A 17,126-nucleotide genomic window follows, 5' to 3' on the forward strand; every position below is an offset into this window, starting at 1 on the left:
CATCCATGCCCTTATTGCCCTCTTTTACTACCTCACCACAAGAGCCCATTTTGGTCATTTCCTTTATATTGTTCAAATTTTCAAAATACCACAGGCTTAAATGGAAAAAAATTCAAAATTTTCGTCTTTTTATTTATTTTTAACTTTGAAAATAAAAAAAATACTCCATACATTTAATTTTAAATTATATGAATTTATGCAATTTTTATTTTGTGTGGGCAAAAAGGAAACTGTGAATGATAAATAATTATGAAAAAATTAATGATTAGCTTAAGTAAATAATTAGAAACTTTTGTGAGGGTAAAAACAAAAATTTTCTTTTTTTTTTTCTCTCTGAGAGGGTGTAAATAAAAATTTCACATTCCTTTTTACTCATAATGACATTCGTACCCTCATCACATGATGAAAAGCAAGAAGCCAACTGGCACGTGGATGGCTGTTCTGGTAATTTGCTGAAATTTCAAATTTTCAAAGATTCACGGACTAAAATGAAAAAAAGGGAAAAATTTTTAAAAAATAAAATAAAGAGTGGGAACTCAGAGCAACAGAGAGGAGAAAAAAAGCTCTCTTTTTTCTCTTTCTCTCCCGCTCGGAGACCTGGTCTCATGAATCATTGGCTTCGTCTTTGCCGAAATCTAGGGTTTTGATGCCTCCAATTTGATCTTTTTCACCGATTTTGTCCAAATTATTAGTCAAAATCGCCATTTATTGCTGGGGTTTTCTTCAAATCGGTACTTTTTTTTGACTTTTTTGAGATCGAGTGGTGGTTTATCTCCATTTTTTTTTCCTTTTCTGGAGATCTTTGGATCGATCTACGTTTTGATTGCTGGGAAGATCCGGGAGGTTTGGTTGGGTAGAGATCGATGTCTTCTTTGGGGACGGGGACGCCGGGATCTCCGAGCACGAGAGAGAAGGCTAAGCTTGGATTAAAGAAGAAATCAGGGGTGAAGACTCGGAAGCCGGTGACTATTCAGTCTGTGAAGTCTCTTCCGCTTGATTTCAGGTTCACTAGTGGTTCTCCTGCTGGGAAAGGTGGCGATCGGAGTGAATCCGATCATCTTGCTGCTGTGGTTGAGGAAGAGGATGTGGGGAATATGGATTCGCCGTATAGCTCGAATTCTGGGTCTTTGGAGGTGGAGACGAAGGTTGGTGGTCCAGAGCTGGAGGTATTGGTTGATTTGCCAGCGCGCTCACGACTGCCGGCGATCTCGTCGTCGAGGATTGAGTCGAGGTGGAGTGATACCAGCTCGTACGGTGCCAAAAAGGTACGTATGTTTTCCTTGGATTTTGTCTGATCGTTGGTTCGGGGTAAGCTCTAGACTTTAGTCTTATTGTGAAAATTTGTGGTAAAAGTTCGTACTTTTTGAATCTTTGTTTTTGTGCTCTTTTGTAATGTGCTTGTTTATCACATTATATTGCTGCATTGGTTTCACATCACATGATTTTGAATTTTATTGTGAAAAATTAGCAGTACTTGCAATTTCAGCTGATTGTTCAACTTGGTGAGCAGGAATATTAATTTCTCTCTCTCTTTTGTAAATCTTGCAATTTACTGCAAGATTATTACCCCGGTTTTCTCTACTCAATTTTTTTTTTAAGTGGTTATTAACTTTGAGAATTTTGTAAATCATCTTTTTCTGATTTTATGGCTGCTGCTTTCTGAGTTCTCCCCTAGCACTCCTGGGGCCATGAATCATCAAGTTGTTTGTTACCGTTGTTTTTTGGGCTTTACAGTGCTATATATATATATATATATATATATATATATATATATTTAAGTTGAGGGTAATAGAATCATTTTGCTTGCTCACCATGTGCATTGCTGTTGCAGTGTGCTTGATAGCCTTTCTGTTGGATCATGATAGGACCTTAGCTTACCAATATCATGGGAAAGAATTTGTCTTTGTTGTTTGTTGGGAATTTCACCACTAAGCCTGATTGGCTGATTCCCTTTATGACTAGTTCTATCTACATATTTCCATTATCCATAAATTTTCTCCATTTTACCACACTGAGTTTTATCCCAATTCTTCAGTGTACTTGCATTGGATTCTTGCATTGTTGTCAATGATTATCTGGTCCGTGTGTGGGTCTTCCTAGAAGACGTGTGGATGAAGCTTGATCTTATTTGCCGTGCTGATTTCAGGATAGAATAAGCTTATTCCCCTCTGCTTTGGAAGTATCCAAGCAATTATGGAAGATTGTGAGCATGCAGTTGGATGGATGTGAAATCTCAAGATGCATTTTAGGCCAAAAGGAAATTTAAAACTTGTTCCTGTTAAAAGGTCACATTGGTAATAAGTACAATGGATAATATGCTTGCTTCCTATCTTGCAAACGATCACTTCCCAACACATAATTGGCAACTTTGTAGGTTCAATTGATTGAAATAAATATCATGATTAATATGTCGATAAAAGTAAATGATGTATGCAAGCAAGCGTATCACATCAAGCTATTTTGAGTGTAATGTGATACATTGCATGGCCAAAGCCTTGTGACCTGAATCTAAGTTCTTTTACAAATATCGATTTAGTGACTGTTACAACTATGGGATACCATAAGCAAGGCATTGCCTGTGAGTTGGCAAATTTTATGTAAACAAGTTTTTAGCTCCTGACCTATTTAAAGATAGTGGAGACTATGTTTTATGTTGAATGATAATTATGATATGTAGATCCTAAATTGGGTAATCAAGATGTTTAGTAGGCTCTGTCATTTATGAAGAAGTAGATGAGAGTATCTAATGCCTTACAAGAAATAAGGGTATCTGGTTATAGAGGGACACATGTCAAAGTTTTTTCTATTTGGATTTCAATTAACAGTATGGATCTATTGCCAACTTTCAATACAACACTTTGTGGAAGTGACAATTTTATTTGAACCTAGTAACTGCTGTCTCTAAAGATGGTTTTACAAGAGAAATCACTAGTAAAAGGATTTCCAAAAATAAGGCACATACTTCATGTGCATCTAAAAAACAACAAAATGACAAATGTTATGCTGCATTTGAGCAATTTCTTGGCCATCTAGCTATAACACTGTGCACTGACCAATTACAGTTGTTGCACCAAGTAAATGTCCTGCTGATGTGGGATAAAGTTTTTGTTTCTTTCTTTCTGGATGAGAGGTATAAAATCATCTGGCCAAAGTCTTGACTTCAGGTAAAGGTGTGGGGATTGATGCAATGGAAGATTCTGTTCTGGTGGTATTACCATGGAAGCATTCATTGCCTTTTCCAATGCACAATTAAAACCTCCAATTAAAGTTGCTGTCTGAGTACTTATTTTGAAATTTTGTTGAACACCTGCTTATCTGTGGTTGGGGCATGTTCCTGATTCATTTTTATCCATGCCATACTGAAGCGTGGTTCCTGGGTTTTTGCAAGAGGTCAGGATGGAAGTTAAATGGTTTTGTGCAAAGAAGAATTCATGTCTCAGCTTTCCCTTTAGAACATAATCTACTTGGGTTGGGACTGGTTCTGTAATGTGCACGTGTGGTTAGTGATGCGAAAGAAATTGATAATGGCATGTAGTTATATTTCTTTGCTTTTGGTTTGTTGACTATTTCTTAATTGTTAAGAATATTATGATTATTTCTTCATTAGTTGAAGTTTCTAAAGTTAGTATTTTCCCTTGTTATGAGAATTTCAATTTTATTTGGTTTAATTGTTTAGAATAATGATTTTTAGGTTATTGTTGTTTTACTCTTGCGTAGAGGCTTTGCTTTGATAGTAATGGTGATTGGAGATTATGTTGGCTTTAATTACAGACTGACATATGATACTTAACTCGAGATCAAAGGGAATGGCTTGTACATTCATTGAGTATATCATGCTGATTAGAAAAACTTTAATAGAGTTTACATTGTTAACTACTATGTCTATATTTTGGTTTTTGTCGGTATGATCAACATACTGCTTATTGATTGCAAGACCTACATTTTGAAGTTTATTGTTTCAGAAGGTTCAAGCTTGGTGCCAGCTTTCGAATGGTGACTGGGCACTGGGGAAAGTTGAATCAACAACAGGGACAGAATCTGTTTTATCTTTTCCAGAGGGGAAGGTAAGTTTTATCTTTTCCAGAGTATTATAATGTTGCTTTTAAGATTCTGACTTTTATCTTAACATAATAACATGTGTAGGTTCTCAAGTTTAACACTGAAAGTCTATTGCCTGCAAACCCTGATATCCTTGATGGTGTAGATGATCTTATGCAACTTAGCTACTTACATGAGCCATCGGTATTGTACAATTTGGAGTATAGATATGCCCGTGATATGATTTATGTGAGTTGTTAAATTATACCTATCTTTATCAATTTGTTAGAGATACATTGATTTCTGGATTATTTATATATCCACAAACTTGTACCTTTGCCAGACGAAAGCTGGACCAGTGTTAGTTGCCATCAATCCATTTAAGGAAGTCCTTCTATATGGCAAAAATTATATCGAAGGATATAGACGCAAATCTATGGACAGTCCTCATGTTTATGCAATCGCAGATACAGCCATTCGTGAAATGATTAGAGGTGATTTTTCTAAATTTCTAAGTGGAGAGCCTTCTGCGCAAATAAATTATTCAGTCTGGTCCTATTCAACAAGCCTGTCAAACATCTGATATCTTGTGTTTTTTCCTTGCAGATGAAGTAAATCAGTCGATTATTATAAGGTTAGCTTCTCCGTCATTTTCTATGGTCAAATTGTTATCAATGGACTTCCTGACAGCTATTTTCAAGAAGATGCTTCTTAGAAAAATTATCCTTTTTTGGGTTAAGGCAAATACTTCCGTAGTATCACATCAGTGAAATCTTTATTTACCCACATTCACCAAGATACCTTCCTATTTTTGCATGCTATATCTTTGAGATGCTTAGCGATTGTCTTTTTCTTTGTTATATTTTGTGTCATAAATGGTTATCGTTGCTGGGCACATATGATTATGACTGAAATTACTTGGTTAGAACATTTTTAGAAACTTTTGACGTATGGAGCCAAATAATTGGTTATTTTCTTTTTCAGTGGAGAAAGCGGAGCAGGAAAAACAGAAACTGCCAAGATAGCCATGCAATATTTGGCTGCACTTGGAGGTGGTAGTGGAATAGAATATGAAATTTTGGAGACTAATCCGATCCTTGAAGCTTTTGGCAATGCGAAGACATCAAGAAATGACAATTCCAGTCGTTTTGTAAGCTTTTAATTATATGTGTCTTTCTTTTTCTATTCTTCTCATTTCTGTTGTAGAGTGATTTGGTCAGTGATTGATAAATGATCTTTTAATTTTAAAACTGAATGGGAAGAATTCTTTGAATGCATTTTACTCAAGCAGCTTTTCTTGCTAATTGCCAATTATTTATATACAACATCTGAATTCTTATATTTCGTCAATGCTTTTTGGTGGCAGGGGAAGCTTATTGAAATTCATTTCAGCTCCACTGGAAAAATTTCTGGGGCCAGTATTCAAACATGTAAGGTCCATGGAGTTGTGTTCAATGAGTTTGCTGTTGCTATAATTTTTCTCATTAGCTGAACCTGACTCTGCTATCTCTGTTATTGTTTTCTCTTGTCTGAATTGACTTTTTCTGGGCAGTTCTGCTAGAGAAGGTATGCCTATTTGAATGGTCTCTTTTTTCATGGCATTAGTTTTTGCTTTATGATGATTTCTAAATTCCTTTTTCTTTTTGTTTCTTTTTTGTCTTCCTTTTGTACAGTCACGGGTGGTCCAGTGTGCTGTTGGGGAAAGGTCATATCATATCTTTTATCAGCTTTGTGCTGGTGCCCCCTCATCTCTTAGAGGTAGTAAATGATACTCAACTCTTTCTTGTATCTGCAATATTAGCTGACACTTAAATAGTTAAATCTTTTATTTATTTATTTATTTTCTTGCTGTAATTTATCCTTTATTTTCGGCAAATGATTTTATGAAAACAGAGAAATTGAATTTGAAAAAAGCCGTCGAGTATAAATATTTGAAGCAGAGCAACTGCTTTTCAATTGCTGGAGTTGATGATGCTGAAAGATTTCGTGCTGTTATGGTATTTCTTCTAAATTAGTATAATCTATGTAATATTAATCCTTTAGCAATGACTCTTTTGCTGTCCTTGCTGTATCAATCACTAAGTGTACTTGTTTTTAGGAAGCTATGAATGTGGTTCACATCAGCCATGAGGATCAAGATAATGTATTCGCTATGCTTGCTGCTGTTCTATGGTTGGGTAACATCTCATTTACTGTGATCGATAATGAAAACCATGTGGAAGTTGTTGCAGATGAAGGTAAAGTCCTTACTAAATATCTAAAACTCTATTCTGTAAAATGAATGTGTAAGTTTTGCCTTTTTAGTTGCGGTGCTGGGAGTCCTATATTCACTATAATATCATGTATTGCTTTGGTGTCAGATCTGCACGGTTGTTAATTATATTATCTCTTCTTTTTAGAAAGATTGTTTCTATTTGTTTATTTTCTATACTGTACTATATGAACATGACTTTTGAACTGTCTGTTTTCTTTTCACTTTACTACTTGCTCTCTTTCTATTTTTATTTTTATTTTATTTTATTTTATATTTTGGGCTTGGTTATGACAATGTGTTTTCTTTCAGGTGCACATACTGTTGCGAAACTTATTGGGTGTGATATCTCGGATCTTAAAGTAGCTTTGGCTACTCGGAAAATGAAAGTTGGCAAAGATATTATTGTGCAAAAGCTTACTCTATCTCAGGTTACCTTTTCCTGTAGTTAGAGTCTGTGCTTAAGATATGATCTGATGTCATAAAATCATCTTGCTCATTTCTCTTCGCCTCATCTTTCATATATGTTGTAGGCGATTGACACAAGGGATGCATTGGCAAAATCTATTTATGCTAGTTTGTTTGAGTGGCTGGTTGACCAGATCAACAAATCATTGGAAGTAGGCAAGCGACGCACAGGCAGATCGATCAGCATTCTTGATATTTATGGCTTTGAATCCTTTAATGTGCGCTTCTTCATGTTTGTTTCTGCGCATTCAGATTTACTTTTATACTCATGATGATTACTTTCATTTGCAGAAGAATAGCTTTGAACAGTTCTGCATAAATTATGCCAATGAAAGACTTCAGCAACATTTTAATCGCCATTTATTTAAGTTAGAACAGGAGGTAAACTTTCTCGTTTGTATATTTTTTTGATAACATAGAAGGTAGTATGTAGTACCAGTGAAATAAATGTCTCTATATTTATGCTTTTTGAATGGTTAAAAAAATGTTTGCTTGCAATATGTTCTCATTCCAGGTGGTGGTAATTTGAGTTTATATAGAATTCACTTTGCCCATTTTGTTCTGTTAGATGGATGAGCTCGTTTCCTTGCTTCTGGTGTTAACAGACTTGCTTCTTTTTAAAATAATTTCTGCTTTTATCTCTTTCAAATTAGTTTCAAACATAATTATATTTGGTGGAAACACTTAACATAATTATTTAAGAGTTCAAAACAGTCTTATGAACTGAAACAGACCTGCTTCCCTTATGAATTGCTTAGACTCTTTATTTAGCCTCGTATTGCTTAGACTTTTTGTGATGTTTCCATGTAGTTGGTAACTCATCCCATCTGACAAGTTTTGCTTAATGGGCACATCCAATCTAGGAATTGTTGTGTTTCTCTTTAAATTTTCATCCTAAGAAGTTTTTTAGTAACAAAATCCATTACCCCAACATAGAGAATAATTTTGCTGGCTTTGCATATGTTTCTATCCAAATTATGTAGCGTGTAGTGCAAACCTTGGAGAATTGGCATAACTTTGTTTAGTTCCCTTGAATTTGTTCACCATTTGAGGGAGTGCTATTATCCCCCAGTATCATTTCTTGCTTGCAAAATTGATTTCAGTTTTGCTGATAATGTTTAGTAGCATTCTTGTTCTTTCGAGTCATGCATACTGGTAATTGCTGCTCCTCTGTGAGCTAGGAATAGTGGATTGAGATAGGGAAAAATGCTTATGATATTATTTAAAGAATTTTACTTAGTTATTTTTAAATTTTTTTTTTTTGAAGATCAATATATTAAAATTCAGTAAAGCTATAAATATAATATTTCACATAAATCAGTATTAATCTTATAAGGACATAATTGATTTTTCTAATTTAAATATTAAATGGGACTGGTAATGGATTTTAGTTAGAAATTATAAACGGTTTGCAACGGATTTGTGTGTGAATATTTTAAACAAATTTGGGTTTGGGGAGTGTGTTTTTTGCATTTACCTGGGACACTGCCATCTGAACAGACATCTATTGCTAGATATCCAGAACCCAGTAGCATAACTTGTAACCTAAGCACTTCATTCCAAGCTACCTAATAATTGTAGATCGGAATAATCTTGGTGATTCCAATTTATTCGGGAACATGCAACTAACAACTGGAATAAAGATAATCCAAAGAACCTCTGTATATTACAGTATTATGCGAGCTGGGATAAAAATTCTCCCTAGTTCAAATTTATATTTCAATTCTTATTCCAACTTATTCCAACCACAATTAAACATTTTCTAGAAATGGTAATGTATCAGTCATGCATCCTTTTTTTTATAGATATGTTTACCTTTATGGATTTGGATTCTTTGTGGCATTGACTCCTCTTCAAGACTGTTTTGTGTTTTGTATATTGTATTTTTGTTTTTTTTATTTATTTATAAAAAAATTGTCAGTTTTTCTAAATGCATTTGTTATGATTCAATTTCTATGACCTTTTCACAGTTGAGGTTTTGTTTGTTAGGAATATATTCAAGATGGCATAGACTGGGCAAAAGTTGAGTTTGAGGACAACCAAGACTGTCTTAACCTTTTTGAGAAGGTATGCCCTTCCAATCATTGTGTGAGCTCATAGTATGTAAAATTTCTAATGGTGGCTTTGAAGGATACCAGAGCTTGATATGCAACTGTTTTGATGTTTTGTTTTTAAAATCTCCACAACTAAAAGATAGTCTAGAATTTCCTTTCTTGCATCATGAAAAGAATATGAGGAATTATAAAAGCGACACATGGGAGGGGGTTTGTTTTGTTTATTACCTCTGTTGATTTTATGTTTTCTGTGTTGGTGATGCTCATTTTTCAAAATAAATTGGGAGATGATTGAGTTTGATGTTTTCTCTTGCTGGTGGTTCCTAACTGCATTAGCAGAAGCTTTTCTAATTGATGGTTTTGCTATATACACTAAAAAATTCCTATTGAAGTTTATGCCCTCCCTGTGGCTTTTAGTTTGCTTTCATTTCAACATTAGCTGTATAGGATTTGTAGAACCATTTTTGATCTTATACTCCAGCAGTTTGCATTATCAGTTAGCTTGGCAAGAACCCGAAGACCTATTATTGGATTGCATTTTACGAGCCTATAGCATTCCAAGTTTTTTTTTATAAGCTAGTGCTGTGATTAAATGGAGGGATGTGCATGACAATTAAATGCAAATTTCTCTTAGTATCGTGAGGAATATGACTCGAGAGAAATCAATTTGTTTTTTATTTTACTTGCATTTTTTGCAGAAACCATTAGGGTTGTTGTCACTTTTGGATGAGGAGTCAACTTTTCCAAATGGTACTGACCTCACATTTGCAAACAAGCTCAAGCAGCATCTAAATGCTAATACTTGCTTTAGAGGAGAGAGAGGAAAGGCCTTCAGTATCAGCCATTATGCAGGAGAGGTTGCTGCAACATTGTTTTAGCTTTAATAAATTGCTTGACATTATGTTTCTTTCTAAATGATGGTTCTCTCTTTCTTATCAGGTGGTCTATGATACTTCCGGTTTTTTGGAGAAGAATAGGGATCTTTTACACATGGATTCCATCCAACTGCTGGCTTCTTGTAAATGCCCCCTTCCTCAGATGTTTGCATGCAAAATGCTTGTACACACTGAAAATCCAGTGGGTAATCAGTACAGATCCAGTGGAGCTGATTCACAAAAGCTAAGTGTTGCAACAAAGTTTAAGGTGAATAACTTCTATCATCTCTTACTTTTGACCATCCAGTTTTAGTTTAAAAATTTCTTTGCATTTGCAGGTGTCTTCCTTTTAGTTGTTTTCTTTTTGTTCTTGGATTTTCTATGCTGAAGTATACATTCTTTTCATTTTTCTTCTTTTGTTGGTGTTAAGGGACAACTCTTCCAACTAATGCAAAGGCTAGAAAGTACAACTCCTCACTTCATAAGATGCATCAAGCCTAACAATTCACAGCTTCCCGCAACTTATGAACAAGCACTGGTGCTTCAGCAATTGCGATGTTGTGGAGTTCTGGAAGTAGTTCGTATTTCAAGATCTGGCTTTCCAACAAGGATGTCTCATCAAAAGTTTGCCAAAAGGTTGGGGACTTGCATTTTTTTTTAATTATATATATATATATATATATATTTTAAGATTGTAGAATGTAGCCATGACTCAGTTTCTTATATGGTCTCTTGAAGTAGTTTTTAACCCATTCAAAAATTTAATTAGGTACGGCTTTCTTCTTCTTGAGAATGTTGCTTCTCAAGACCCACTGAGTGTTTCTGTGGCAATTCTTCACCAGTTTAATATTCTTCCTGAGATGTATCAAGTTGGCTACACAAAATTGTTTTTCCGAACCGGACAGGTGAGAACTTTTCTTCAATAGATGTTTTAGACACAACTGCTTGTTGATAAATAAATTTGTTATTATGTTTTTCAAGAGTTGTCTAAAACTAACAATAGAGTTGGCATGGTGTATTATTAAGATATATATTAAGATATATATATATATATAATTATATATATATATATATATCATTGCTATTGCCAAATTAAATGGGTTTTAATCAGCCTGACAAATCCTGTGTCTGGTATTTTGATTACAGGTGATTTTGTTAGCCTTATATTCTTGTTGTGCGCCTTTCAATTTATGTATGTATTTATACTTAGCTACTTGTTGATGGGGTGGTATGCTGATCTTCATGATAGTTTGAGAGGATTGTTATTACACTACTGGTTTCTTAATATAATATTAAAGCTCTATTCTTGACAGATTGGTTCACTTGAAGATACAAGAAACCGTACCCTTCATGGCATTTTAAGGGTTCAGAGTTGCTTCAGAGGTCACAAATCTCGCTGTTATGCTAAGGAACGCAGGAAAGCAATTGTGACATTGCAAGCATGTAAACTTTTCTCCCTTGAAAAATTTGAAATTACTTGATTAATGTTTCTGAAGGCGTTGGTTGGGGAACAATGGTGTCAATAACTTGGGTTCGTTTTGTTACCAGTCATTCGTGGTGAGAAGACAAGGCGCTTATACTCTGCCATGGTAGAGAAACACAGAGCTGCTGCTGTCTTACAGCGACATATAAAATGCCAAATTGCTAGGAGAAAGTTTGTGGATGTTCGCAATGCTTCTGTGGTAATCCAGTCAGGTAAACAATCTACAAATCTAGTGTCACACTGCAAGATCTTTGGGTTAACCAAAATGTAACCTTGTCTGTGTCACAGGGATGAGCCATTTTTTATTTATTTATTTAGGCATTTGTTAAACCACTTCTCTTTGTCTATTGACTAGATATAAACTGGTTGCAGCCCAAATCTACATGGAGTAATTCATCATTTAAAATCAATTATTGTGCAATTCTCCCCTATCATTCAACAATTTCTTTTTTTGTTATCTTCCCTTACTAACATAGTAATACCATAATTTCAGCACCCTTTCAAATACTGATCATTTATGTATATTCCAGTTATTCGTGGATTCCTTGTTAGGAAGTGCTCTGGAGATGTTGATTTGCTTAACTCTACCATGAAGCTTGAAGGCACAAAGGTAACATATCCTATTTCTACCGATTTGTTGATGAGCCTTGTCTCTGTATTTATCGGCTATTTTTGCAATTGGTCGCCATTTTTAAGGGAAAGCTTGGATGCATTTTCCCTGGTATTTAATTTGTAAACTTTTAAAAAGTTTAAGTCTTGCATCTAAGACCAAAATTCACAGATGTGGATTCCTTGAACCCTTAAATTATGGTTTGATATTTATTACGAGGAAGTTTTACATTATTATGACAATAACCTTCATCTAATTATCAAATTTCATGTAGACCATTTCCAAGTTTTTACCTTTCTTTACCATCTCTCTAGTGCTATTCTCGTCTGGTTTTACAATACATTCCTCTTAAACATCATATCCCCTACTTTGCATTTTGAGGTTTGAGCCTTCATTCTTGCTAATGTTGTTGTTGTTGTTGTTGTTGTTGTTTTTTAAAACTATTATATTAATGCCATCCATGTAAAATTTTCATGTTCAATATATTTACTTCAATCAATATATTCCAACCAAAAACAATTTATGATTGTTTCTATTTAGGTTCAACGAATGGTCCTTCCGTTATTTCTCTTCCTGGATTCGTATAATTGAATATTAATTGAGTTCCTTAGTTTAAGTTATAACTGGAGTATCTCACAGGGAGATCAAGTGGTTGTCAAAGCATCTGTTCTTGCTGAGCTACAGAGGAGAATCCTGAAGGCTGAGGCTGCTCTCCGAGAGAAGGAAGAGGAGAATGATATACTCCATCAGAGGCTCCAGCAGTACGAAAACCGGTGGTCAGAATACGAACAAAAAATGCGATCAATGGAAGAAGTGTGGCAAAAGCAGATGCGGTCCCTGCAGTCCAGCCTCTCCATTGCCAAAAAGAGCCTCGCCATTGATGATGCAGACCGGAGATCTGATGCATCGGTCGAGCAGAGTTGGGATAGCAGTGGAGGTAACCAAAACAACGGGAATCACTCGGGATTAAGAGGCCGAGAAGAGAATGGCGGGCGATCAATGAGTGCTGGTCTGAGTGTTATTAACCGCTTGGCGGAGGAGTTTGAGCAACGGAGCCAGGTCTTCGCTGATGATGCAAAGTTCTTAGTGGAAGTGAAATCCGGGCAGGCCGAGGCAAGCTTGAATCCCGAACGGGAACTCAGAAGGTTGAAACAACTGTTTGATGTTTGGAAGAAGGATTTCAGTGTCCGGCTACGTGAAACAAAGGTAGTCATAAACAAGCTTGCGAGCGAGGAAGCCAATCCAGAAAAAGTGAAGAAGAAATGGTGGGGGAGGTTGAATAGTTCAAAGATTATGTAAATCATTTCGGTAATCATACGAGTGTGTTTGTTTAATTTCTGCAATGCTTTGTTAGTAGTCCACTAAATAGCGAAAAAGTGAAAAAAAAAAAATTGATTTCACTGCAGATAAATATGCAGATGAGAGTGTTCTACGAGGTTGTTATTGTAATTATTTAGTTCTTTTGCTCAAATGCTGAGGTTGTTAACTTCATATATTTTGATCCAGAGCCAATATTGTATCAGATTCTTGAATGATTCATACAGGTGAATTTGAATGCAAACATTCATGTGTGTTTTAGTTTTTGAGCTATATTTTAGGGCATGTTGTGACGTCATAATTTTTTTTTATTTGATAATTTTGAACAAATCCTCATGTCAGGGATGGGTATACTTGAGGAGCTAAGCTTTATAATACTTGAGCTTTACGATACTTGTGTTTTTTATTTGCATGTATTGAGATTTGAACGTGTTTTTAAAGTAATGAATATTTTATACAGAGGATTTTTTATTAATAGACCAAATGGTTGTTAGAATGATGTCATAATTTTATTATGGGTTTTTTTTATACAATTTGGTAACATTATTATTATTATTATTATTATTATTATTATTATCTTTTTAAGGAGAAATTTTGATAATATTTATGTTTGTAAGAATAACTTGCTAAGCCTGATGTATACATGAGAACTTTGCTTGTAGCTACCCATTTTTACCTGATGAGTTTGAATTTGAGAAAGTATTTTTTAATTTTTATATGCACAATTTTATTTATTCATATTTTATTTTTTGAAAGATATGTATCGCCCTGATTTCTTCTGTAATCTTCAATGTATTAGTTAGATAACTTAATCTATGGTTAATAATGGTTACATATATATATATATATATATATATATATCAGCAAAAGCAAAGGGTGAAAGTGAGGTACTTTATTGGGTAATGGCGGTTTTTTTTTAATTAAAAAAACCTATATATAATATTAATTATTTTTTATCTATACAATTTCAAAATCTACTGTAAAATAATAAGTAATATATGAATAAATTAACCCAATCAAAAAACCATTGATTTCCTTAGGGCAATGGATTTTAAACCTGTAAAAGCATGATAAATCTTATATATAATTTTTTTTTGTTTAATATAAAATATTGAAAGATCTATCGGTCTATTAACAGTGGGTCCGTTTAATAGTATTTTATTTCATTGAAAAATCAAAATTAAATTTTAATTTATATAGATTAAAAATAGATATGTATTGGGAAGATAACTTTACATTCGGGCACACTTTAATATAACTATGATTTATTTATTTTATAAAAAAATATTTTATGCATAAATATTTAAATTTAAAACTACTCTACAGGAGCCTCCACCACTTGGAGAGCACCATTCTCAACTATCTATTTCCTTGTATTTTTTTTTTAATTTTTTTAAATAATTATTTTATTTTAATCAATTCCATCTTAGATCCAATCCAATGTAGTACTAAATAAAATAATATATTTATATTTATAATAAAATATTAAATTATTCCCACAAAATCTCTAGAATTGAAAAAACTAAAAAATAACCCCATATGGCTACTTCCATGTGGATCCTTCCTTCACTGTTATCTTCTACTCGAGACCATCATACCTATAGTCACCGTATTTGCACCTATTTATTCCCATTGTGCTGAGGGCGTGTTTGATTCGCCGAAGTGGACACTGAACTGGTGATTTAACAAGTTCTAAAACCAGCCACTTCGGGATAAAAAACCTTGAAGTGTGATTTGAAGTATTTCACTTCCTTCACGTGGTGTCACGTAATTATGTTGGAATTATCCCCATCTTTCCCTAATTCCCAGGCCACTACCGAGCTTCTCTTCTAGGGTTTCTCTCTGCCTCCTGCACTCCTGATCTCTCCCTCTCGTCTTTGCCCGAGCATCACCATTTTTCTATCACCACCATCCCTCCCTCTCTCGGCTGTGATTTTATTTTTCTTGTTCACCAGTTGTTCAGATCTAACTTGGTAGACATCTTGTTTAAACTTATGTGGTGTATACAATTATATTATAAAATAGGTGATAAAAAATTAGTTTTTCACGTTTAAATTTTTGGTTTTCCAAGTATACTAATAAAAATATAATAGAAAAACATAAATAATAGGGTGATGAAAACTGAAAACAGAGATTCACTCAAGATTATCAAAATACAACACAAACCAATTTCAAAGGCCAAATTGTCTGAAGAGAAAAAAAAAATTTAACCTAAGCCATGAGTAGAAATTTCATACTTTTGGGTTTGAGGAAAAGAAAACAAAATTAAATTTTAACTTACAAAGTTTAAATTAACCCAATTTATATAATGTTTGTTATATTAATAAACCATTTAAAACTTAATTTAATAATTAACGGGTGATTTTTAATTTTCATTTTTTATTAAAGAGTATATGTTTCATAAATAATTAATTAACATAAATATATGCTACTAAACAACATTACATTTTAAAAGAATTTACACCCACACTCACAAATATAGGGTAACGTTACCCTCTATCCGAAGTGGTGATCATAAGGTTACCAAACACAAAGAACTGTTGAAATCACCTTTTCCAGATTTTCACTTCCACCATCGAAACACTTGAAGTGGTCACCGATGTGATAATTTTCCTCTCAACCAAACACATAGAAGTAGTGACCTCCGACTGAACTCCACACTTCCACCGAAGTGGTGTTTTCAGACTTCCATCACTTCGGTCATTCACTTTTAAACCAAACAAGCCTTGAGTTTCTCCAAGAAAGAAAGTGCTATTAATCACGAATAGCCTTCACAAAATCCACCATGAATACTAACCCCAGAGTTCCAATACGAATACTAACTCTAAAGTTCCAATACGAATACTAACCCCAGAGTTAACTCTGGGATTAGTATTCATATTGGAACTCCTGCAAAAGATGTAAAGTAAGAGAGAAATAAATAAATAAATAAATAAATAAATAAATAAAGGTGGAGAGAAAAGGGCGGCGGTAATTAAAGTTGTGTTTTGATGAAAGTAATGATTACTAAGAAATGGGAATAAACACAAATGTTAATGCTAACACCCATTTGGATATGTATACGAATGAGAATTGAATCCTGACCTCTGGAATTAAAGGCTGATTTCTATTACCCCAAATGTGAAGGTAATAGTGAGGAAGTGATGGGATTTGACATATTTGCCCTATTCCCATAATTACTCTAATATTTCTTAATTTTATAAAAATAATAATATGAAATAATTAATATAAATATGTAATTATAATCATTAAAATGAATAATAATATCTAAATTATTTTGAAATGGATTAGTTTCATTTTTTTTATTAAAAACAGAATACATCAAATATTTATTTATAATACCTAATTATACTAATTAAAATTAATAATAATTAAAGTGAATTATTTAATTAATATTTGGTAATAATTTAAGTAAATAAGATATACAAAATATTTCATAAATTTAAAATTTGTCATAAATAATATTTCAATCTTATTTATTAGCACTAAGGGCAAAATAGTAATTTTACCATATTTTCTCTTTCCTTTTTTTTTTTCTGATTCCCAATGAATTTTATTCCAACAAAACACAGTATTTATTGTCATTATCATTCATTCTCATTTTCATTACCACTTCCATTCATTTCATTCCGCAATCTAAACACACTAATGATTAAAAATGAATTGAGTTTGACGACTTTGATTGAAAAATCACAATTATGATAGTGATGGTATGTTTGTGATGCGAGAACTATTTATCCCACTTTGTATTGTTCATCGTATTTAGCATTGTTGATAGTATTGTTGATGAATTCTATTCATTGCATTATTCACATAATTGGATGATGTGCAGCCATTGGATTCAAATCCAACACCCGCTATGAAGACATATAACTATATATTAATCTTAACTAATAGTACTCCATAGCCTCTTCAGTTGACATTTGGACCTTTAGTATTGGTTTTAATAAACCATCTTAACTAATAGTACTCCATAACCTCTTCAGTGACATTTGGACCTTTAATATTGGTTTAACAAACCATCTTACCT

At 33.6% G+C, this 17,126-nt stretch overlaps 1 protein-coding gene across 3 annotated transcripts; it reads left to right on the forward strand.

Annotated features, from left to right (window-relative positions):
- Positions 1-541: 541 nt before the first annotated feature.
- Positions 542-13,357, forward strand: LOC120275094 (myosin-1-like). 3 transcript variants are annotated; one of them, XM_039281587.1, is made up of 23 exons: positions 542-1,265; positions 3,963-4,064; positions 4,144-4,287; positions 4,382-4,532; positions 4,645-4,672; positions 5,023-5,188; positions 5,405-5,468; positions 5,591-5,604; positions 5,712-5,796; positions 5,932-6,035; positions 6,137-6,275; positions 6,602-6,720; positions 6,823-6,975; positions 7,049-7,138; positions 8,747-8,824; positions 9,510-9,668; positions 9,751-9,954; positions 10,117-10,322; positions 10,456-10,591; positions 11,000-11,129; positions 11,235-11,381; positions 11,700-11,779; positions 12,419-13,357. In XM_039281587.1, the coding sequence occupies exons 1-23, from the start codon at positions 864-866 to the stop codon at positions 13,076-13,078; spliced, it is 3,561 nt and encodes a 1,186-aa protein (XP_039137521.1). In that variant the 5' UTR covers positions 542-863; the 3' UTR covers positions 13,079-13,357. The 3 variants fall into 3 exon arrangements, with proteins under 3 accessions (XP_039137521.1, XP_039137522.1, XP_039137523.1); XM_039281588.1 differs by having other exon boundaries at positions 3,966-4,064; XM_039281589.1 differs by having other exon boundaries at positions 940-1,265; positions 3,950-4,064.
- Positions 13,358-17,126: the final 3,769 nt, after the last annotated feature.

Source organism: Dioscorea cayenensis, chromosome 14 (assembly GCF_009730915.1).
Source record: "Dioscorea cayenensis subsp. rotundata cultivar TDr96_F1 chromosome 14, TDr96_F1_v2_PseudoChromosome.rev07_lg8_w22 25.fasta, whole genome shotgun sequence".
In the NCBI taxonomy this organism is placed as follows: Eukaryota; Viridiplantae; Streptophyta; class Magnoliopsida; order Dioscoreales; family Dioscoreaceae; genus Dioscorea; species Dioscorea cayenensis.